The following is a 25230-nucleotide window of genomic DNA, read 5'->3' on the forward strand; positions in this document are numbered from 1 at the left end:
TGGAACCATGCAGACTTCCAACCAGTTTATGAGTTGGGATAAAACCCTTCATTGGCTATGATCTATATTTATAGTGAGAATAGTGATAGTGAAATATTAACTTGAGCTGGCTGGCTATTGGCTGTGAAGTAAGGGAAAATATTCCCCAAAACAATTGCTGAAGAGTCATGTAACCTACTGCGTGCCACACCATTCAGAAGTGGAGAGTCACACTAGGAATTTCAGAGTCTCTCTATATCTCTCTAGTGCAAAGGTTTCCAAATTGACACACCTATTTATTTTTACATAATCTAACTCAAATACACTGTACAAACAATATGGTATCACTGTTAAGTATAGACAGTAAGAAATGAAACAACTAGATTTCGTGAGACACTAATATACAGCTACACTGTTTTCTTCCAAATTGTGTTGCGAATAACCTTTCTTCCACACCATTAGGTTAGCTTTGGAACACAAGAAGGGAAAAAAAGTCCTCAGTGAAGACAGCTATAAGTGGTATTTAATATTCACGACTGTATAAGGTAGAGAGAAGTGACTCCCCCTAATTCTAATGCTTTGTGATTTTAAAAGTAAATACCAGTTAACCTAAACTATTTCATAAAAAAAGACATTCTTGAAAATAAAATACCCCAATCCACTGAGAAGAAACCTGCACTTTAACCTTAAAGTGTGGGAAGAATCATTGCACGTTGCAGACTAGAGCAAATACTCAAAATATACAGAATTTGCTTATTCACGTAGATGAACCATACCGAAGGTCCTTTTGACAATGGTCTGTATTGTTTAAACACAAAAGAGTGACAAAATAAGACTCATTATACAAATAAGCACATTTTCAAATATTTTAAAAATCATCCAGCCTGATTTAGTAACCATATTTTAATGTGTTTGTTTTAAAGGATAAAATTTATGCTAAAAAAATTATGCTGATTGCTACCATTTCTTGGGTCAAAATTTAACATGTAGCAATAAAACTTTTATTTTTTCCTTAATTTAAGATGTTCTTATGGAACAAATGTTACTTTTTAAAGCTAGGTTTACTTTGGGATGCTGAGAGCAAGAACTTAAAGAAAAAAGTCTGTGCGACCTTAATAGGGATAATTGTTTTAATTATAAATAAAGGCAAGATAAATTAAACAAGAAGAAACAGAGTAAACTAAACCTCCGTAAGTTTTTGCCTATGGTGATATGCAGCATCAGAAAGTGGAGTGGCAGGACTGTGAGGCTGATGAAGTTCAAAGTAGGAGATGCCACAAATGCTTTTTCAAACACGTAATCCTTCATAAAACTTCCATTACTAAAAGTGAGGGGTATCAAACCTTAGTGTTCAGATTCTCACTTCCATGAAAATAACACAATGCAGCTTAAGACAAAAGGTGAAGAACCTATACACATTATACCTGCTGATGGAATCGCAGGCTTCACCTCCTAAAACACAAAGGCTTTGCTGTATTTCTTTTTGCAGGTATTGATCTACCCCTGAGAGACCTGATGCGCCCTATAAAGATGTCACGACTGAAGGATAAAAGTCTGCCAAACAACAAACCAGAAATAAATCTAGAGAAAAATAAGTGTGCGTGTATCTTAGGGGAAAACTAGCAACAGGGCCTTTGTGTGCAGTAATGTGCCCACAGAAAATAAGAAAACTAAATCAGCTTCTGTGTTCAGAATATTTTAACACCAATTAGATTATAAAAAAGATGGTACACTGAAATTCTATTTATTTCTTCATTGTTTATTCATATTGCTTGGCAGTTACCAGCTGATGAACACAACCACACAGCTTAAATTCCTTTCCAACCTGACTCCCTCTCTTTCTTAAAATTAGCACCTACCTTGCATTCCAAGAACATAATTTCCCACTGAATATAATTATTTTCAATAAAAAACCCAAACAAACTGCAGACAAGCAACTCTCTCATAGGAGACAATCAAAACAACCTACAAACCCATTAAAGTAATGCTGGGATTATTTTCCTACCTATTTCCATGAAGATAACCGTTCCATAGCTGGAGAGCTTCACTGGCAAGGGGATAATTACTACTGCTTCCCAACCCAGCTCCCTGCGTTTTCTCAGGCGACAATTATAACCATTCTTTCTCATCACTGACTAAAATGAACATTTAGTTATAAATTTTCGTAAGCGATCCCTGACATTGAAAGCTGAAACAGAGCAGCTGCAAAGCCTAATAACCAGGTATGTAAGTACTTATTTGCTGGCAGAAATCAGCTGGTTATTACCAACATTTTTATTTATCATATTATAGTAGCCATCCAGAGCATATAAGTGAGATCATGATCCCATTAGGCAAAGCCTTGTACATAACTCATTGAAAGACTGTCTGCTCCAGAGTAATAGATAAAATAAACATCTGAGATAGAAAATACTGCAAGAACCCAGGATGCTGTAGAAACAACAGCTAACCCAGGAACTGAGTCCTGTTTTTCAAGTCCCAGTCCAGTGGTTCAGCCACAAAAGCCTAGTCCAGCCACAGCCTAGACAGCCACAAAACCTCTATTCATTGCCACTGCTATCTCTAGTTGGTCCAAAGAGTAAAGCTGTCCCAGTAATCCTAGAATCTGGAATCAGGTCAGCTTGTAGACCTCTAACTGGTGCCTCTTAAGTAATTACTACTGTAAATAAAACAGTATTTGTAAGACCAAAAAGACAATACGTGTGGAAATTCAAAAGATCTCTTTGGAAATGACAAAAGCTTTTATCTATGTGTTTTCTTTATGAAGGAAAAGAAAAGAGAAATGGTGCAGAGAGGGTGAGAGCCAAAGATGTGGCTTTGGCAGGTGTGAATGCACTTGTTTCTGCTTGCTGACCTTAAAAAGAGTAAGGGCTGGATTCTTCCCATGGGACCAAACAGTCTACCTTTAAACACCAGAGAAGCAAGGCAGGGTGCCTCTATCCTCAGACCTTCTCCCATGAAGGGAAAAAGTGTGCACCATCTATGCTCTAGCATGATCCTCTGGAACACACTGTACTGTCAGCACATCTGCAACTCAGGGAATGCTCGCTTTGAGATAAGCTGCATGTCCTGGATAGACAACAGCTCATGAAGCTGAACTCCAGAGAAAATCATAGCTAGGAAAGGTCTGAGGGCTTCATGTCAACAAGCCCAGGCTCCAGCAGTGCTACTTACAGATCAAAAATTCAGCAGATATGTTAGCAAAGTAGTGGCTCAACTCTCGTCTTGGACAGGTACACTGCACGAGAAAACATCCTGAAAGCAAAGGCCACTTTTTACCAAATGCACTCAAAGTGGTATGTCTATTCAGATGGTGGGCAGAGAAGGGACGCAATTATTTATTAAATGATGGGTTTTCCTTGCCTTGCAGGTGTTTACTGGCAGACTTGCTGCATCCATTATCTATTATTTATTTAATTTGCTTTTGTGTTATTTTGAAAAAAGTGTGATGGTCTCTGATGATCCTTTTGTGGTTTTCATGCCCTATCTTGTACTGCAGCTTGGATCACAAAACAGACACATGATAGCAGTGCCCCAGAACAAGAATCCTATCTCCACAGAACTGCACAGATGACAATGAGAGCAGATTTTCTCTGCTCTAAGATGAGATAACACTCTCCTCACTTACCCTGTCATGACCAGAAGAGTTTTAAACATGGAGCTGCAGTGGTAGGACCTGTCTCATTACCCTGTTCCTTATAGGTATGCTCTGTACCTGACAGCCTGAAAAAGGTGACATGGGAGCTTCAGCTAGGGAAGGCTGCAAAAAATATAGTGCTGAAGGCAAGAACCACGGAAAGACACTGTCAGGCCACAAACTTGTTTTGATGGCCTCCATGCTTGCTGCAGAATGAAGCCTGAGCTCTGAAACTGCAATGGTGGATTTGTACAGAAAACAAGCTCAGCTTCCCTTGATGGTGAATCAGTCTGTCAGACTCCCTGACAGCTAAGGTCATAAAGACATTTACACTCTCTGCTTTGGGCATCTGACCTGGTGAAATTAAACCAAGAAAAGACAGAAACGTTATGTTACCTTCCTGGTCCAGGGAGAGCTTGGCATGTCAGAGAGGTCTATTCAGAACAGATAAATGGTCAAAGCAACTACTTTTTCCTGGGGCTTAATGCAGACATGCTGATTGTACTTTAGTGAAAAGAATCCACTCAACTAAAAGTAGCTGTATTTCTGTCCCTAAACCATTACTTTTTATTGGTCATATGAATGCCCTTAAAATTGTCAATGCTAAATAAAACCCGAGGTCATAGCAATTTTGTCCAGGTTTGTAATATTCTCAGGGATCTGCAGGCATTAATACAGAGAAGACGCATTAATACAAAGACTAAGATACAATTCAAATGCTTTCCTAGCACCCAAAGTCCTCAAAGAACATGTTCTTATGACAACCTTCACAGCAACCTCAACTGCTGAAAGACTTTTGGGCTAAAGAAACAACACTAAAGAAACCACAAAAACACTTTCTAAAGAAACTAGCTTGCATTTGAAATTAAATGCTTTCCCCATGAAGAAAAGCAAATGTTAAACACTGAAATACAGACATGAAGAGATTTGCTCAGACCAAATCAGAGCAGTGGCTCTCTGACTGCATGTGTAAGAGCACCACAATCGCTCATTAGACACTGTAAGCTACTACAGTAATACCAAGAAAACATCTGTTAACATTTGCATATTTAATGCAAACTAAATAACTGAATTCATTTTAGGAAACTGTTTATCACAAAAGCAATGCTGATCCTTGTTGTGCAAAGCCTGTTACATTTATGAGTAGTACCTGTGTTCCATACATCAGACATAGTAATTCAGTAATTCCAAAAAAAATCAGAAACAATGAGAAGAAGAAAAAGCAAACTGGAAGGGAAAAAAAAAAAAAGAGTAAGGAAAGGAAGAAGTAAAAATGACAAAGAAAAAACAAATTCAGGGGAATGATGTCCCTAAATTTCTTCTGTTCAAGAGAAAACTATCCAGCAAAGTGGGTGTCTAGACACATACTATCAAATACATAACATACACCAATATATCACATACATCAAATTTTGGGCTGATAGCTGTCATGGCTCAGGCTTATACAAGCTGGTGTAACTTGGTCCAGATCCCACAAAGCACTTGGACTAGTGTAATTTTTCAGCTTGCGAGCAGTTCTAACTGAAGTCAGACTTCTTATGACTCCTTAGATCTAAGAATTTGCTTAAACTCTTTGTTGGATAAATACCAAGGAATAATACTTTTAAGTTCAGATTCCTAAAGTCTCAAAAATATTTTTAAACATTGGTTTAGACCTCTTGCCCTCGATTAAGAAAGAATTAGTTTGTTTCTTAAAGCCATGAAATGATTAGCAAAATCCTTCCTCAAATCACTTGGCTCCCATTTTCAGTCATTTTTTCACAGTCAAGAGGGCCTGAAACTTTTCAAAATGAACCCAGAGATTCCTCTGTAGCCAGTCAGGTCTTCAGGAGTTAGTGTTAAAAAAAAATGTTAAAAATAATCTAATCTAAGACTCACAAAAGCATGAGAACTGTTGAATTTGAACATACTCTGCACCTTGCTCATTTCAACCTTCAGGACAGCTGTCTCATTTCCACACTCCCATGATGACTTCACTGATCCAAATGGACCAGGATCCTCTTGTGCTGGAGGACTCTTCAGGAACAGGGCAAGAGCCATTTGAGAACTGCATGCAATGCAGACTGCAGCAAAGCAATGTTAACTCCACCTGGATGAAGGCAATCTGCTTTTCCTTTCCCTATATCCCTCATATTTAACTTTTGTCCCAACATCCTGCAGCCTCTGCATTTCGTTTAACTTAAAATATCCGTTACAAGCAGCTGCTTAGGGAGCCCTGGCAGTGGAGCAGTCTGTGCGGGCTACATGTGTAGAGCTGAATGGGAGGAAATGAACTTCAGCTGGTGAAACAGCTTCTGCTATAAACTTAGGGGAACCAGTTCCTGTGATTCCCCTACCTGATTTAAAAGCCCTTTCATAAAGGTATCTATCTAACATTTTTAAACAGATCTTTTCATTCACCCCTGAATTGAGAATAAAAGAAATCTGATAAAAAATACATAGGCTAGATGCCAAAGCAGAAGTAGTAATTCATTGCCCTTGAAATATAGTTATTTTACTGGAAATATTACAAAGATAAAGATGGTGTGTTATTAGGGAAAAAAATGGCAGTTTTTCACAGGGACTTTTCAGAATAGGCTCCACATTTCATCCACGATTATCAGTTCATAAATCTGGAATTTCTTAGCTGCTAGCAGATGGGTGAAGGTCACCAAACAAGGACTTCGTAAAATTAGTACAATTTAGAAAACTAACAATCTAAACTAATCTCTTTCCACAGTACAGAAGGTTTTCCAGAGCTGTTCACCTTTAGCAAAGGGGTCAGTAGAAAACTAAAAGCCAGAAACCACCAAAAACCAAATTCCCTTTCAACTGCTAAAATAGATTATGTGCAAATAAACTTGGATCTATTTTCCTATGGATTAAATTAAGTAGTTGATAACAATATCCTGCACTTATATACAGCCTTTCAAAGTTTCATGTTTTCAAAAATAACACAGGCTAAGCAACCATGAATTTACAACTGAGTTGCTCAATCACATTCCCTGTCAAAGGAATCAGAACTGCTTCAGGGACTACCAGGAAAACCCAATATCCAAATCCACCAGCCTAGTAAGCGTTGCTCTCCCATGAACAACTGTATTACATGAGTACCTTGATTCCTCACTGCCAGCACATCCTCCCTTTGATTTCTACCAAACAGCAAACAGCACACCTCAGCATCCTCACAACTTCAGTTCCTATGTGAGGCTGACAGGAGGAAATGTTTCAAAACCAGTAAAAAACCCTAAGGTCAAGGATCATATATCCTTATTTTGATACGTCCCTATACGCAGTTTACCATCAAGAGAATTCTTCCACCATTTTCAAACTGAAAAAAGATCTTTTCATTCTAAAATAATTACAAATTCTGCTCTGCAAGATAGAATGAAAAAAAAGAGACAAAAAGCAAGTTTTCCACCTTATTCCTCACTCATTTACACACACTGACAGTCTTCTGTTCATCAGGATTCATCATAATACTTTAAAAAAAATATAGTATGAAAATAATGTTTGCTTTTAACATCCCAAGTATATATGAAACACCTTATCATCTTCTGCCTGCTTTTCTGCCCTTACCTTCTTCTCAGTAAACAAATCAATCTTCCAGTCTGGCCTTATGAGACATTTCCTGTTGTCTGCTGTCCATTTGCAAATTACAACCACAACGATTCTGACCTTCTGGATTAGAAAGTCTGTGGGAACTACTTTTAGTGAGAAGAAAGAACGTTCTATCATCCTCAAAAAACTCAGTTGCAAGGATTTGACCAAATACAATGAAATAATCACTTTTTGGACAGAATTCAAACATCAACAAGTTTAATTCAGAAATAAGATTTCTAAATGTTTTTGAGTAAATGACAACAGTCTGCTAGAATGGAAGTGGCTTTGTTACATTAGCTGGAGCTGCCGTGACAGCAACGTTGCTTTAATGGGCATTAAATTGACATGATGCAGGCATCCAAAAATAAAGTTCAAGTACTCAGGCTGTGCTTGCATGGGCTGTGCCCTGAAGTGATCTGTGTTTATCAGTGACAGATTGTCAAAAATAGGAATCAACAAAGGAAAGCTACCACTATCCTAGACTGACCGAGTTCTGTCTGGGAGAGCTAACAGAGTCATCTTCCTTTAGCTGTTCCCCGATAATCACACTCAACTGGCACACAGAAGGCACACTTATTTAAAGGAGGAGTAGGTAGGATTCTCTGTCTGGGAAGCCTCATGATACTACACTTGATATGCAAGCCAAAACATATTTTTGTTTTAGTTGTTCGATTCAAAACCCAACTTGAGACCAAACATTACCAGCATTAAGGATCACAAGGACGGCTGCTCATGGGAAATGGTATGCCGAAAACTTTTCATACCTGAAGTCAGAGGTGCAGAATACAAAGGGATGTGCAAGATATTACCAAAGCCACAACTAAAATAAACTAAACAGCTCTGTTTTCCTTAACTGCATCCTGTATTCAATACTTACCAAACCATTTTCCATTTACACATTTGACCAAACAAAACCCTATTTTTCATTTGTGTTTTAAAAAGATAATTAAATGGCTTGTGATATTGTCAAAAACATTTTGGTTTTTGACCCACTACTTACTCCTCTACTGCAACAATGGAGCAATTTAATGTGTATAACAGTGCTTGGTGGCCATTAAAATAATTGTAGCAATGTAGAATCACCACTTATCTGTGTTATAGACTAGATGGTGGAAAAAAAAAAATAGACTGCAAATACTTTGTCTCATCACCAGAATAAGAGAAAATAAGATCAAAATGTGACAATTGAAGTTCATTAGCTGCTTCAATGATAATGTATAATCACAGAATCTTAAGGGTTGGAAGGGACCACAAAAGATCATCTAGTCCAACTCCCCAGGGCAGGACCACTTAGAATAGGTCACATAAGAACTCGTCCAGGTGGGTTTTGAATGTCTCCAGAGAAGACCAAGAATTTATTGCCATTTCCTATCAGGGAACATGTTCTCATTAACAAGAATTAGGAAAATTACTATTTTTCCCCTACAAATTTAGCAGATAGCCATACAAAGCCAGAGAGCAGTCCTGCTTAACATAAAGATGGCCTTTTACACAGCCTTTTACTGATAAGAACCATATTTTTTCATTCTGCATTAACTACCAAGGGTAATAGAGGTAACAGCCCAGGAGGGAGAAGACAGCTCTGCCTCCTCACTGCGATGGTTTTCACCTGCCAAATCCTTAGTTCTCTGGGAGAAAATGGGTGATGCTTTCATGGAACTCAGAAGCCAGAAACATTCAGTCTCTGTCACAGCTCTCATAAACCCAGCTTCATTGACTTTAATAAAGCCAGTGATCTTCATCAGCTGAGGAATTGGTCTAATTTGTATAGATCAGTCCACTGTGCACAATCAAAACTGAAAGGCCGAAACACTCTGAAATCTGACCAAACCTGATCAGGTGACTGGAGCATCTTCCTTATGAGGAAAGGCTGCGGGAACTGGGGCTGTTTAGTCTAGTGAAGAGAAGACTGAGGGGGGGATCTTATTAACATTTACAAATATCTAAATGGTGGGTGTCAGGAGGTTGGGACATCCCTTTTTTCTGTTGTATCTAGCACAGGACAAGGGGTAATGGGATGAAGCTGGAACACAAAAATTTCCTTTTAAACATAAGAAAAAACTATTTCACTGTTCAGGTGAGGGAGCCCTGGCACAGGCTGCCCAGGGAGGGTGTGGAGTCTCCTTCCTTGGAGGTCTTCAAGACCCGCCTGTTCCTATGCGACCTGATCTAGGCTTCTGTAGGGGAATTGGACCAGATGATCTCTAAAGGTCTCTACCAACCCCTACCCTTCTATGATTCTATAATTCTATGAAATCCAAGAGCCTAGACACAGATAAGAGGTGAATGTTTAGCTCCTTTCAAATTTGAAACAAATTTCCATGGACCTCAGCATGGCAGGACCTTTCCTGGTGGCAGACTGAGGCTAATTGATTAGCACCATTGCAGCTACACTGATTTATTCCAGCTCAGGTTCCGCCCTTAAAGTTATGTGGTTGGGGATCATATATTCATGACCTAATCCATTATCAAGCCATGGGGAAACAGAAGAACTGAAAACAGCACAAATGAAGATTTTATCACTTAAATAAAATTGAGGGCTGCTATTCTTTGTTTATTTCACTTATAATTCATTTCTTACCTCACAGATATGAGCAAGCTATTGTTCAAGTTCAGTTCTCTCAGATTAGGTAGATAGGCACCTGTAGGAACAGAACAAAAATTTGTTTGCAGAGGTGGGATTACAGTAAAGGAAATTTCTAACAATTAACAAGTTTAAGCATCTAATTTCACATCCATTTCTTACCCATTTATGCCAGATCTGTGCTAGACCTCCTCTAAGAAAGTCAATGAGATTACTTCACTCAAAAAAATACTTCACTCTGCATTTGTGCAACATATAGGTCTTGCCTGCATGACCATCCAATTAGAATTTTTGGAACTACCCTCTGACAATTTTGATAGAGTATCTTTCCAGACAGACAACAACAAAAACTGGTGTGATGGGTGACTCTTTTCTTCAATCTGATTTCCAGCCTATTGACTATTAAATAAGTGATACTCTGAAAGGGAAAGGGATGGTTTTGAGTATCACATTCCATGACCTCTGCTTTCTACATAGAGCTCTTGCTTCTCTCCCCAAAAAATATTTTTTTACCTACTTAATGGCGAGTAGTGATGGACTTACTGGGTACTCAGCTAAGTAACACTTCTTCAAATGTAATTTTGAGTCAAACAACAAAAGCAAATTTTCCCATGTCACAACATCATCTTTTATACTTCAGAGTTTCCCAAAATGCTACTAACTTTTTGCTATTCTCATTTTTGCCTTCTCATTTTAATTTTCTGCATGTGATCCACTGTTTGCTATTCAATGGTCCAAGTTTTGTATCTCTGAAAATCTCAGTATTCTGTTGTTATTACTTTGATGAATGCTTTTTTTCTGTTCCCAAGAGACATTTGCCTTTTCAGTTGCTTCTACAAGTATCTCTGAACCAAAATCATAGACCAAATCCCTCCAAGCTACAGGATAACTTTTATATAAGCTCAAGTCCCAGAAAACATTTTCTATTGACCGTAGCAAACCTTCACCTCTTCCCACTAGCAGAGTTTAGCTATTGACAAATTAGATAATTGCTAAAACATTAAAATCTGTTCTCAGCAACTATTTTTATGAGTTGTCTGAGTAGTCTTTCTCTTGCTAAAGGTGATTTGGCAGTGTCCAGAAGAACATCATTCCAGCTCATTGCAAAGGATCAAAAGAAACAACAATAACAATTTAAAACAAAAATTAAAAGGAAGTGAGGTCTCAAAAGCAAACAAAAGAGGTTCTGTTTTTCCTCCCATTTCCTCAAACAGAACAAGAGCATTTATTGTAAAAACGTTTTAATAAATCATATTTTAGTAGAAACATTATCTATATCTAATGCTATTTGGGACTGATTATAATGCACATCTTGATCTTCATGCTATACTGCAAATACTTAACTTCATGTCTCTGAAAAGCTCTTTAGAAAATATTAAAAATTTAACACACATTGTACAATTTCTTAGCCTTACTTTTAAATAATTTTCCATAATCAATAAAAAAATATAGTACAAATTATAACTCACCGTCCTCATCCTGCAGGGCACAATTTCTTACATGAAACAAGTTTATATAAAGTATGGCAACAAACCAGTTTAGACTCCTGGCAAAGGAGATACTAGGATCTCTGTTGATTATTGACAGCAGTCACATTAGCTACTACAAAGATATCCTCAAATACAGTCCATGCACTAAGAAATCCCCACAGAAAAAAAACAATATTTTTTTTTAAATGGCTATCATGTTTCTGATGAGAAACCTGAAGCACAGAGAGACAAAATTACTTCCCTCAAAGCATTAATGAAAAGAAGTAGTATGCAGTTGCCTCTCCAGTCCCAGCACAGCAATAGGTAAGAGCCTGGCCATGGATTCCACCAGGGAGTTAAAGGGTTACCAAGCAAAGGCTATTATAAAGCCTTACAACAGAAATGGTTTTTAAAAACTAATATTAAGCAGAAGATTTGAATGAGGAGGCAAGACGACTAGCTTCAGAGAAATGGAGAGACTTGCTCATGAAAGAAAGCTTTCCACTGAACGCATTCAGGGTTGATTCAGGAAAAATCCCAGCGACTAAAGGATTCCAAGAGGCAATGTGACAGGCTGATGATACAATTTTCACATCTGGTTATTTTATTGTTGTAATCTGATCCACCATCTCAGACACTTTATTGAAATTTGGCACAATCTATCCCTGGGAACTCTCAGAATGTTAAGCTCTAACATGCTTTTTTACTAGACTGAAACAAAAGTCTACTATGTGCAGTAGTGCAAAATCCTGCCAACAAGGCTTTTGCAACATATTTATCCAATTCTGCAGGTTCTTTTCTCACTTAAGGTTTATATTCAATGTGTAATTGCTTTTTGGTTCTAACAGTTCATAGCCCCTTTGATTTTACTGGATTTTATAGGCCCAATTCCTTATATATAGATTAGGGACTGGAAGATTAAGTTAAGATTGTAAAATCAAGATACAAAATAAGAGATCTATCTATCTGTCTATCAACAGTCCTCAAGGAAAGATTCGTTGTCATAAAATCCAAAACCTTCCCTCCAGCCCCAGCCTTTCAGCCAGGAGTTCACTTGGCTGATTTTTTCATTGTAGGCTCCTCTAGTGAACAGGATGGAGGAGAAAATAACCTGAGCCCCTCTACTTTTTACTTGCTCCCCCAAGGTTATAAAATCCTTCTTGATCCTGGAGATAATGTTTTTCATTACATCATTCATCCCCACCTGGAACAGGAGTAAGGGGTAGTAGCCTGCATCCCTGATGAGCCGTGGCACTCTCTCAGCCACATTGCTGACCTTGGCTCCTGCCAGGCAGCACACCTCTCGTGACTCCTTATCCGCTCCACAGATGGGTCTCAGTGCCTGTTAGCAATGAGTCCCCCACAACAAGCACCCGTCACTTCCTTCTATGGTGCCCATTACCTGTTGCAGGTGGAGCAGCTGACGGTGAATTGTTTGATGCTTTTCCCCTTCTGGAGCTTGCTTGTCAAAGCCCCTTGTTGCCAGTGCCTCATACTTATTTGTAGTGGGCACTTTGGAAGGAGGGTTTTGAAGATGAGCCCTTGCTCTTATTTTTTTTGTTACCATGGTCCAAGGCATGTTGGATTCACTGGAGGCTTGTATCTATTGTGGAAGCCTCTGTCTATCTCTACTTCTGCCCCTCTAATACTAGAGTCTACTATTTGCAAAGAGGTTTTTCACAGGGAGTAAATTCAGAAACATATTTTCAATAAAAAGGCAGAAGGAAATCCAGGTCTCAATAGTGAGACCTGCAGCTGATGTTTTTTATAGCCCTTAAGGACCAACTCTTGGTGCAAACAGTGGGACATAAACAAGACGGGAACTGTCTGCAACATAGGAATAATGCTCTGTGTTTTGTAAAAGTTGCAAAAGCCTGTACCATGGGGAGAAAGAAAATAATGGAAAGGCAAGAGAAGTTCTGAGTCAAAAAGGTGAAACATTTTGCTAGCTTGTGACAGACAATATGAAATGGCATAGGAATGCAATTTCCATTGCAGAAATGGCATAATAGGATTTTCTTATCAACTGGAGGAAACATGACTGAATAGATGATGATCTCTGAAAGAAATGAATGCAATTTACCCGAAATTATCAAGTGCTTATCAGAAAGAGACTTATTTACAAAATAAACAGAATAACCAATACAAAGTGGCTGTATAATTTAAGACAAAAGCCTCCTTCACTGTACTTGCTTAGCCATTCTTGAGAAATCAACATCAAAAGTTCCACTAAAGCTAATTAGCTTTTACACAGAATGGTTTAGGTTGGAAAAGACCTTGCAGCTCATCAAGTTCAAATGTTCCCCTAGCATGGCCACCACTAACCCATGTCCCTCAGCCCCACAGCTACACGGCTTTGGAATCCCTCCAGGGACGGGAACTCCATGAGTTCCCTTGGGCATCCTGTGCAAGGCCTGACAATCCTTTTAGGGAAGAAATTATTCCTAATCTCCAACTTAAACCTCTTCCAGTGCAACGTCAGGCCGTTTCTTCTTGTCCTGTTGCTTGACACTTGGGAAAAGACACTGACCCTCATCTCACTACAACTAATAAAACCCAATAGCAATAGTACATGAAAATGAAATGCTTGTCTGAAAATACCAGCACCCACTTTCGCAGACATAACTCCTTTTGGCACAGAAAATTCTACCCTGCAATAGTTACTTAGCTTCAATGTAGCATAAGATGGACTTAGTTTTGGTGGGAATTCACATGACAAAAAATTAGTGCCAATACTGGAAAAAGACAAGGTTTCACATTGTCAGTGTGAACTCTGCCACAGAAGGAATTCCTTTGGTACTGCCTTACTTCCCCAGGGCACTGATAATGAGACAGAAACAAATCATGAGCATTAGGGCTGTTTGAGGCTTATCAAAATGATGAACCTATAGGACCTTCCTCCATCACAGCTCTGTGAGGCAGTGCGGGATGCAAACCCAGGCTGCTGGGACCATTAGCAGCCTGATACCACTACCGATTTCTCAGCCTCAGGGAAATCTCACAGTAGAAAAAACCGAAACTTTGGTTTTCTAGAGTAGTGCCAAGGACTCTAGAGGGGAAAGTTATAAGTAAATGTTCATTTAGGGCATACAGGCATGTCATTCAAACTAATTTGCTTTAGACAGAAGTGGTGTCACTCATCCCATCACCCTGGCTTTCAGTCCTTTTTAGAGCCTCACAAAAGAAAACAGAGATCAAGGAGTGAGTGGTACCAGGGAGATCATGTTTCAAGAGCTCTTGAGCCGGACAGTACTTTACACTGGTGGTTAGTTTCTGAGTCTCCAGTCCCGTTTCAAGACAGGATAAAGGAAAATTTGAGACAATGAGCAAAAGAGAAAGTTACCTAAGTTCCCCAAGCTGTTCTCTCTTGTATCTACTTGCATCTCAAGGACCTTCACTTGCAGCAGATCATCAACCCCCGTCAAAACTTTCTGTAAAGACAAGCAGAGATATATGAGTACCCTCATGCAATAAACAAGGTGACATAGGAGTAAAAAAAAAAAAAATATTGAAAGGCTTTCAGCCAGTGCTTTGTCAATATATACTCCATGTCAAAATGGCTAGATATGCCATCACATTGAAATAAATTCAGTATTCAAAGATCTTTCTTCTTTGTAGCACCAAATTATTCTAATCTCACATAACTCCAACATTGCTTAAACAGTCACGGCTGAAGGTTAAATTCAAGCTGCTAATCAACAACAGACCTACATGTCAACTAATTTCATTTAAACAGTAGGTCTAATGCTTTAAGATTTGCATTAGTCTTGCACCAATCCTCACCAGAAAGGAAGCATTACCCTCAAGTGGCAACCATAATCAAAAAGGCACTAGATAGTAAAACTCAACAAAATACAGTTTAGCCTTTTAACCAAAACCTATGAAAAGGAAACATGATTTTAGCTCCAGCAGCTCATTTTTCTAAAAGAAGACAACACTAATTACAGGAATTACAAATTCCTTTAAAAAGACGCAGGCAATGAAAACAGAAGCCTCCAAAAGGTTAAACAGAAGCCTTACAAAATCTTAGTAATAGGATCAACCACGGCATTAAGCAAGGGTGTGTGAACACAAGACCTTTCCTATCTTATCACAGGATCTTTCCTAATATCCCAAAGTCTGTATTGATACGTAAATATAGTTTTTGTCTTGGCAGAGGTGAGCAGAAGCTAGAAACAAGAAACAGAAACAAGCAAAAGCTATATACAGAGAAGAGATGAATGCTCTAGGACAGTCAGTGAAATCTACAGAAGGGCTGTGAAGTCCTAAGGTGCCAAATTGTAATTCCACGAGCAGCTGAAGTGATCTCACATTACCATTGCTCTCATTCCCTGTTCATTCCTGCTGTGACTCAGCTCCTATCTCCTCAGTTTCCTTCATGCAGACTACATGTCCCGCCACCTCATTTGTATGAGCTTTTGGTACTTAGTGTATCCTTCCATGCATGAATTCAAAAAAACAGACCAGGAGGGAACTGCATCCTTCCTTCCTTCCTGATGGGTTAATGGCTCATGGAGGAGTTTGAAACACGAGGTATGAGAAATGAGGCTTCTGTATCACAATAACTGTTGGAAACAGTTGATGCTATGCATAGCATACAACAGCTAAATTTTCACTTTCTGTGCTAAAAGAGTTAGGATGTGGGGCTAAAAAAGTATGCCTCAAGGGCATGTCTGACCCTGGCGTCAGTGTGTCCTACTCAATGATGCAATCAACAGCATGGGTGGCAAGAAGTATTGTCATCTGTCTTTTGCCCCACTATTTAACATGAAGGCAGGATGTCATTCAACAAATTCCATGTACAAAAGACAAGTTTTCATATTATTAAAAAGTTACAACATTCTGTAGTTTGTTTAATAAAGGGGAAATTATTCATTAGAAGGGAATGTGTAGGACCACCTCTGTTTATGAGTTTTGGGAAGGTAAAATAAACACAAGAACACTGAGTTTATTTGCAAGGAAAAACAGCGGTTGCAACATTCCTATCCATCAAGCAAAATTTGTATTGCACACATGCAACTGTAACTTCATTTACTCTGATGGCTCCACATCCTCTTACAAACCAAGGACCAAACACTGTCTGGGTGTAACTGAGATGACAGTTTAAAAGGGTATGGTTTCCTGAAAAGGCTGAGCATCCCTCCTTAAAAAACTGGCTCCCTTTTTAAGGTCTTAACTTGGACTCCTAAGAAGCAGAATCACCCAAAATCTTCAAATGGTTTTGAATTGTCTTTAAATTATTGTCTTTAACATTATTTTTAATGCTATTTTTTAGAACTCCGATTTTAAGCAGGCTGAACCTAAGAAAACTTGACCTTTTTGCTTCTCCACTAGAGTATAAGAAACAAAGGTCTAAAGTGAAAACCTGAGAGTCCCCCGGGGAGTCCAGAAATACTTTCTATCCCAGATGCAGCCCCCAGAAAAAATGGGTTTGTCAAGCTTACCAACTACAGACTACTTCCTCCCCACACAATGCCTCACTGCAAGACACATTTTGCAGGAACCCTTTCCAGCAGGTGACACTGTCTGTCATACAGCATGAGAGTACGTGAGAAATGAGAGCTAGCTGTCCTTGCACACAACCACGCACTTGGATTGCCAGATTTGTATACAAGCTTATTGCCATTAAAAGAAGTTTCTTCTGAAAAATACCTCCCCCGCCTCATCAAAATAGTCTTAAGAGCTTATATCATTAAAAGACAGAATAGGAAGAAGTCTCAGAAAATGTAATAAGCTTAGGGTTATGCATTTTGTCAGTAGAGTACCAGAAGCTCCTAGCACCTCAAGGATCCTTTCTCCTTTGCTGTCTGCAAGTTCCCTGCATGCTGTCCTTGTCCCTCCTGTATTCTAGACAGCCTCCTTTCACAGTTATGTTCTTTGTTGTCCTCTTTCAGAATCCAGACATAAAAGCGGCATCAAGTTATATTCTCCCCTCTTCAAGTGTTCTCTGTTCCTTTTCCTCATACCTGGGATTACCAGTGTGCTCCTTTGTCCCGATTTTCCTCTTCCAGATCCACCATTTATACTTTTTCCCCTACTGCTTAACGCAGCCATATTTTGTACTACAATAGGCAAAGCTGTGGCTCCAGTGCTGGAAAGGGTTATCGGCTGCCATTGTCAGCTCTTTGAGAGCTACTTTGAAGCATGTGCTAACCAGATGCAACAGACCACGTGTTCTCAGTTCTCACAGAAGTTCTCTGTTCTGCTTTTCCAAAGGTCTCTGTGACAATCACTGTCCCCCCATCTGCTGATGTCAAGGAGATGCTTGGAGAGTTCAGAACCAATCCGCTGTAGATGTAGAAGTGGTTATACCACACAAAGGAAATCAGAAACACTCTGGGGTTGAGGACATGAGCTCATTTAAAGGCACTAGAAGCACAGAGACCCCAGGTGTTGTCCACAAGCTAGTTAGCAAGCAAAAGGCCAGGGTGGTAGTTCAAGAACAGGTTACTTATTGAACAGTTCCTGTGGAAGATAGCTGGGACACTCCTACTCCCCAGACACCTTTCTTGGCATACTGGTGCAGCTGGAAGTGTGATATGTATCATGTGTTACTGCTAAAATTCTGGCACCAGGAATGTGGGAGATTTAGGGAAGGATGTGGAAACATTTCAACAGAGATGACACATATTTAGCAGGATCTCCTTTTTTTTTTTCTGTTGTTTAATGTCAAAGCACAGGGATCTTCATCAAAATTTGAAAGGACGGATATTGAGAAAGAATTTTACTGCTATTGGGTAGCAAAAGAATAAAATCGAAACCGTAGCCAAATACAATGAAGAGATCAGCAGCTTGGACAGAGAGATGTCTGGCACCATGCAGGTAGAAGCAATGCTGAGGCACTCTGCATCAATTCATTCGTAGGGCCATGCCAGGTCTCGAACAGGCTCCTGCCGTAATTTGGTTGTGTCCCCCTGTGGCTTCAGGGAATGTTTGCCTGCCCACAGTTCAGAGAGCTGTTGTTTTGACAGCTAGGGACAGAAAGTCTCTCTGCCTGTGCCCCAAGAACACTGACAGACATGAAAGTGGTGTGTCATCTAGGGGTAGAGCAGACAAACAGGGCCTAGGCAAAGAGTTGGCTATTCAGGAGTTGTTATACATCCAAAAGATACTGTGAAAAAACTAACTATAATTCCAGGTGGATCGTTGGTGTTCAGAGAGGATTCTGCATGCCTAGTGACATAGGTATTGGTTAGACAGAGGAGGAGGATGTTTTCGGAAGAATCAAATATCAAAATCTTTCTGGCACATGATGCTTAAGATGATGGCCTCACAGCTTAATTCTGGGCAGCAAGCATTATACTCCACCCTAAATCTGTTTATCTGAAAGGATAAATTTCCATGGTAAAGCACTGCACAATTCTTAAAGACAGACAAAGTTCACTTTACATGTTTACACCTCCTTCAAAATCGAAATAAAACTATTTAAACATGAGATCATGCAGAAGCTATTGGTAAATAATTTAGTGAGTATTTTGAGAAGCAACTCCACCATGGCTCGCAAAGCAGTCCCATCATGCAAAATGTCTGGCCAGTATCTAACCAGACAGCATGCACTAGTTTGGAAACATTTTCCTCTGAATGACGAGAAAAGCCAATAACTATTCTGTAAAAAATTGCAAATGAAAAATACTTCTGTGCTTGCAGAGCTTCCCAAGGGGCAGAACAGTCACTTGGGGATGCTGAAAAATCCAGTTCAAGTTGCACTTGCAACTCTTGTAAACTTCTTAATTGGCAAATAATATCCATTTCAATTAAAGCTGGTGTATACAACTGATTTCTTCTCTCTTTCCTAGATTTTTCACACGTTCTAATAAAAGTAGATATGTTGCTGAAGAGCATGTTGTGTGCAGCTGTCAGAGAAGCATTTCCAGCTGTGCATTTATTTTGCTGATCCTGGTTAATTTGGCTAAGGCAGGAATTCCTGAGTGGTGAGCTTATTTTCTTTTAATACTACACCTGTATGCAAATGCTAAATTCATGTCCATTCACGTGTTCACTGCTTTTTGCAGAGATTTTATTCAAATTCCCAGCTCAAGTATAATCTCCCTCTGCACAAAAAAAAAAAAGTTGCTACCAGTATGACAAAACATTTATTCTAAGAAGAAAATCACATTAACAAAGTTTTAAATGATTCTAAGTCAAGAGATTTTCGATGAGAGGTAACAGACCTTCCTTGTGGTCCCACTTGCAATCCTGGTTTCCAAATGGCTACATGTTGCAGATGCCCCCAATTACAATATTTAGCTGTATTTCACTAGTTTCTTCACAAATGCACAGAGCGGTTTCTCAGCTCAGATGAAGATACTATCTAGGCATTCAATCTGCAACAGACATCTTCTTCACTTGTTTTAAAAGCATGCAGGAGGGTAGTAATTACAAAATTGAAGTGGTGATGAATGCCTTAGTAAAGATGTCTTTACTCTCATGCTGAGGCCACCAAGTGAGTTCAACACACTGATCAACGGGGCTAGGCCCCTGCCTACTCTTGCCATCTCCAGCTCCTCACTGACTTGTGCTGCGGATTCACAGTACTGACATTCTAGGCTGTAACCTGCCATTTGATGTTAGCAAAGAGCTGTGACTGTATGCAAATGAAAATCTCGGGTTTTTTCATATAAAGTTACGCACACATGCGTGTATGTGTACAATCTGAATGTAGAACATCAGATGCCTAGAAAGCTCTGCAACTACACAAGGCTTCATAATGTTTTTCCTTTCACAGTGGTAAGTTTACCATGATCTACTGCCTTGAGCAGTCCAATTTGGCTTTGAAACTAACTGTGCTTTGAGCAGAAGATAGAACTTAAAGACCTCTAGAGATCCCTTCAAACCTTTTTTAAAAAATGACTATACAATTCTAATGAAGGATTCCACAGATGCAAGTTCAGTCACTTCCATCTCCTTGACTCCACTTAATTTACCAGGATTTTGCACTTGCTTCCTTCATCCCCAGTGAGTTTTTTTTTTTTTAAATCCATTTAGCTTACAACAGAGAGGAAAACTTTTGGTGAAGGAAAAAATGGAAATGATTGAGCTATTTCAGCAAGAATCCATTCTGGTTTTCCAGGACTCTCCAGGATTTTTTTCTCTGGATGAGCACATACCAAATGAAATACGCCCTAACGTCCTGAGCAACAAAACTAAACACTACTTCCAGACATGTGTTCCTAAGTTTAGAAAACATGATTAATTGGAGCAGGATCAATAAAAAGTGAAATAAGAAGAATACTTCCTTCTTCTCTAAAGATCTCACACAAATATGATTAGTTTTGATAACGTGACAATATCTGGAAGATCATTTGACCTTTTAAAATTAGTTTATTCTGAGAAGTGGAATGCTTTTTGTGGAAGTCAGGAAAAGATCCTTTGCAAAAGACACGGAGGGGATGAGGGTTAATAAAACAAACTAAAAATCAGATTCAAGATTGGTGGAGCCCTTAATTTCAGTTTCTTCATGCTTAACCCACAGCCCTGATAAAGTTAAAAATGAATTGTACTGTATTGCGCATTAACAGACGGTTTTCAGAACAAAGGGAGAATGGGGAATTTGCTCACCTTGGCAATCTACAACATCCAACAACAACATGTAAGCACAACACAAGTACAGGCAAAGCAGGGAGCTGGAAACATTAACAGGACAGGTACAAACAGAAAAGCAAGAATGCCTCTTTGTACAGACAAAAAATAAACAACAGAAAATTGACATTGATACTAGCAGAAAGAATAGAAAGGACATCTAATGACCTCAACTCTTGCATCAAAAGCTTTTGACCTGTAGCTTGGATGAAGAGTATTCTAATATAAAAGGGCATTACAGGACATCATAGAAACATCTGGTTGGAAAAGACCTTTAAGTCGAACCACTAACCTCACACTGCCCAGCCCATCACTAAACTACGTGCCTCAGCACCTCAGCTACACGGCATTTCAATATCTCCAGGGATGGCGACTCAACCTCTTACAACCCTCTCAGTAAGAAAGTTCTAATTTCCAATCTAAACCTCTCCTGGTGCAACTTGAGGCCATTTCTTCTTGTCCGATTACTTTTTACTTAGGAGGAGAGATTGACCTCCCAACTCATTATAACCTCATTTCAAGTAGCTGTAGAGAGGGATTATGTCTCCCCTTAGCCTCCTCTTCTCCAGACTAAACACCTCCACTTCCCTCAGCTACTACTCATCAGACTTATTCTTCAGACCCTTCCCTAGTTCTGTTGCCTCATTGGTGCTGGGTATAATCACTTCCCTTATCCTGCTGGCCACACTACTTCTGATGCAAGTCAGGATGCCATTGGCCTTCTAGGCCACCTGGGCACACTGCTGGCTCATGTTCAGCCGGCTGTCAATTAACCACTCCCAGGCCCTTTCCCTTGGGACAGCTTTCCAGCCACTCTGCCTCAGGCCTGTAGCACTGCCTGGGGTTGTTGTGGCCCAAGTACAAGACCCGTCACTTGGCTTTGTCTAACCCCATACAATTGGCCTCGGCCCATGGCTCCAGCCTGTTCAGCTCCCTCTGAAGAACCTTGCTGCCATCAAGCAGATCTATACACTCACCTGGTTTGGCGTCATCTGCAAACTGATTGAGGGTGCACTCAATCCCCTTTTCCAGTCCATTGATAAAGATACTAAACAGAACAAGCCCCAACACAGCCCTGGGGAACACCACTGGTGACTGACTGCCAATTGCATTCAACTCCATAGCAGCGAGAGAGATGGCAGCAAGCAGCAACTACAAGAAGGGGTATGATTAACACAACAGGGATATGGAACAGTGACACGAGAGGCACCAGGTTGGTCCACATGGGCTGGAGGTGGAAAGTCTGAGAGCTCTTTTGCCCCTGTTACTAAGCAAAAGCAGCTCCTCACAAACCTGTGACAAATGGACAAGTCCATAGGCTACAATTCAAGGTGCCCAATCTTCACAGATGCTACACAGCCAGAGCTTCCAGCCTCACCAAACACAAACTAAACCGGTGCAAGACAGAACATTGCAAGGCCAAAGACTAAAGCTGAGCATAATATCTCAGAAGGAAAACCTTCCTCAGGAACCTCCACCAGCTGTCCAGCAATTTGCCCATGCAACACTGAAGAACTGGGGCCTACATCCTTACTTGAATGTAAAAGAATTTTACTTTAATGAGAATGAATTTTAAAAAATCTATTAATTTCCTTCTCAGAGCATTTCAGCAAATACAATCAATAACTCCTTAAATATTCACAACTGAAAGACAATCAAGAAGATATTGCAAGTGAATTGATTTAAACAAAACAACTATTAAAACTAATTAAAACTATTTGGTTATCTATGGCACTTGGTTCCTTAAAAAAACAGGCATGTGACAACTTGCTTCAGATTAAATGTTTGAACCATGACTCTACTTTTACATTTGCAAATACAGAGGAAGTAAATTTATGGAGGCAGTAGTTTCCATGTGATCAACATAAAGGTCAAATAATAGATTGGATATGTTAGTAAAACAAGCTATAAACACTGTAAATGTTTCCTTGACAATGCCATATTATTTTTCCTCAGAGCAGGAAGTATCCCATCTATGCCAACACAAATGTCAGGTCCTAGGGCCAGGAAATAACTGTGTCCAGAAAAATTAGTAGGGCACTATGCATCTATTTGAAAGAGTCTTTGAAATGGAAATCCTTATGAACGTTAACACGTAAACTTAAAGAGGCAACACTTGATTAAGTTCAAGAGGGTACATATGAATAATATAATTGGTTCTTTCCCATTTTTAAAAACTGGGGGAAATTTAACTTCTGATTTGTATTTTTTAAAATGTTACAAAATAATGTACTGCAGCTTCATGGGATGTGGGTAACAATTTACTGTGAACTAAAAGCAAGAGAATTTCAGGAAGAGAAGAATTTCACCAAAGAAAGAACTTCCTAAGGGTTTAATTCAGTTTGTTGAAGTCAGAGGGCAGCAGTTTTCATTACTCTAATGGGCTTTGGTTCGTGCTCTAAGAAAACAGCCTGATCTGAGAGCTTCACCTTGGATTTATATAGGGTATTGTAAAAGCCACAAACACATTGGATTGGTCAAATGCTAGGCTAGAACTGAAAAAAAGACAAAGAAGCTGTCAGAGGTTCCCATGAGCCAAAGGAAAGTGAATGGCATAGATCATAAGATTATATACCAATGTTTACAGAATGGTTTAGGTTGGAAAAGACCTTGGAGCTCAAGTCCAACAATTAACCCAGCACTGCCATGGCCACCACTAACCCATGTCCCTCAGCCCCACAGCTTTGGAATCCTTTTGGGGATGGGGACTCCACCACTGCCCTGGGCAGCCCGTGCCAGCACTCGACAACCCTTTTGGGGAAGAAATTAGTCTTAATCTCCAATCTAAACCTGCCCTTGTGCAACTTGAATCTGTTTCCTATCGTTCCATTACTTATAGCTTGGGAGAAAAGGCTCCCGTCTCACTACACATTCTGCAGAAAGAGATTGTTGCATCTCTAAACATTTTATAAACGTTGAAAGACTGAGCTGTGAAGGGAAGAGTAGTTCTGAGAATAACTTGCTCTCCAATCTACGATGCATAGTCAAAATTGTGACTGTTAGGGAGTGGCATAAACGTGCAGCTAGATCATGTTCCCTGCAGAAGCCGCTGTCTGTCCATCAGTGCAGAGGATTCTGGACACTGCAATCACCACCCTGCCTGCTGAGACCATGCAGACCGCAGCCTTGGTCCCATCTGTCTCTCACTAATTTCTACCCAGTTCTACAACACAGAAAGCTTCACCTTCTCCTCTTCACTTTTGCTCTCAGCTGTCTCTTCCCTTAGCAGGGTTAAGTGTGGTTATTTTCTCAGCTTCTACATGTCCCAAAGGTTTTCACCTTTAATTAGGCCTGAGTAAATACAGAACAATAGGCAACCAAATATTTCTTCCCAAATATTTCATAAAGTGAATTCCTTCATGAAGATTTCAGAATGTTATTCTCTCAACAAGCTGCATGCCAAAATAATTTCCCCTGGACAGAAAAGAACAGGCTTTCAAATGTGCTTTGAAATCTCACACACTTTGATACATATAGGAAATACTTCTAGCACTTGCAGAATATTATAATTGGCTTCTTAGAAAGACAGAGGATTCCACTAATTCAGAAAAAAGTTGTGTTTTTAAAGTTACATTACCAATCTTTACAACGAGGTTAATGTAAAAAGCTTTTACTAATGCTAAGATTTAAGGTACTTCAGATGGCATTAATGAGATCTGTTTAAATTATAATTACACTACCCATACTTTTCTTCACGCTGCTTCAAGAAATGTAGTGATAAAGATAGCAGCATTCATGCTGGGAATATTTTTTACACCAAACAAGGTGAAAGGAAGACAAACATTTGATAAATTTCCATAAGACAGAATATACTTTATGTAGAAGTCTAACTGTCATGTATGCAACAATCTGCAATCATCATAAGAGCAGCTGGAAGGTTAACTCAGCTCTGTACATGTCAGTTTGCCACTTGTACTTCATTAAGAAGTTGGAGGTCTACTCACCAGTTTCCTGGGGGACAGGTACTCATCCACGAGTAGCTCTCCATCATCTTTAATCAGCAGACTGGGATTTAGGTAGCCTCGCCAAATCAAATCAGTCACCCGGACTGCAGCTGAGGCTGGATGAGAAACTCTGTCAGGATTCCCCTCCAGGTCCATCTTAATATGCTGTGAACAAAAGGATAACAAGTGGCCTGATTTTTTCCCCATATTTATTATTTTCCCTTCAGCAAAATCTATTTTCTCTCCCAATCCAAGTTAGTGAGTGCCAATGGGTTTCTTTCACCAGGAAGAACCCAAAGCAATGCATCATGTAACATATACTCGCGTTCATTCTCAAGAGCTATCCTAGTCCCACGCTTCATTCAGCCTAGAGTGTGAGCTTTTACAGGAAACTATTGTTTCCAGTTACACAAAAAGCCAGGCATACCTATAGCTCTGTACAAAGAAGGTACTGAA

At 39.5% G+C, this 25230-nt stretch overlaps 1 protein-coding gene across 1 annotated transcript in view; it reads right to left on the bottom strand.

Annotated features, from left to right (window-relative positions):
* Positions 1–24930, bottom strand: part of LRRC56 (leucine rich repeat containing 56) — a 48592-nt gene extending 23662 nt beyond the window's left edge. Inside the window, 3 exon segments of the mRNA XM_061999707.1 lie at positions 9780–9840; positions 14595–14682; positions 24775–24930. Coding sequence (XP_061855691.1) covers positions 9780–9840; positions 14595–14682; positions 24775–24930 — 305 coding nt within the window.
* Between the last annotated feature and the right edge of the window lie 300 nt (positions 24931–25230).

The sequence above is a fragment of the Colius striatus genome, chromosome 7 (genome assembly GCF_028858725.1).
Source record: "Colius striatus isolate bColStr4 chromosome 7, bColStr4.1.hap1, whole genome shotgun sequence".
Lineage (NCBI taxonomy): Eukaryota > Metazoa > Chordata > Aves > Coliiformes > Coliidae > Colius > Colius striatus.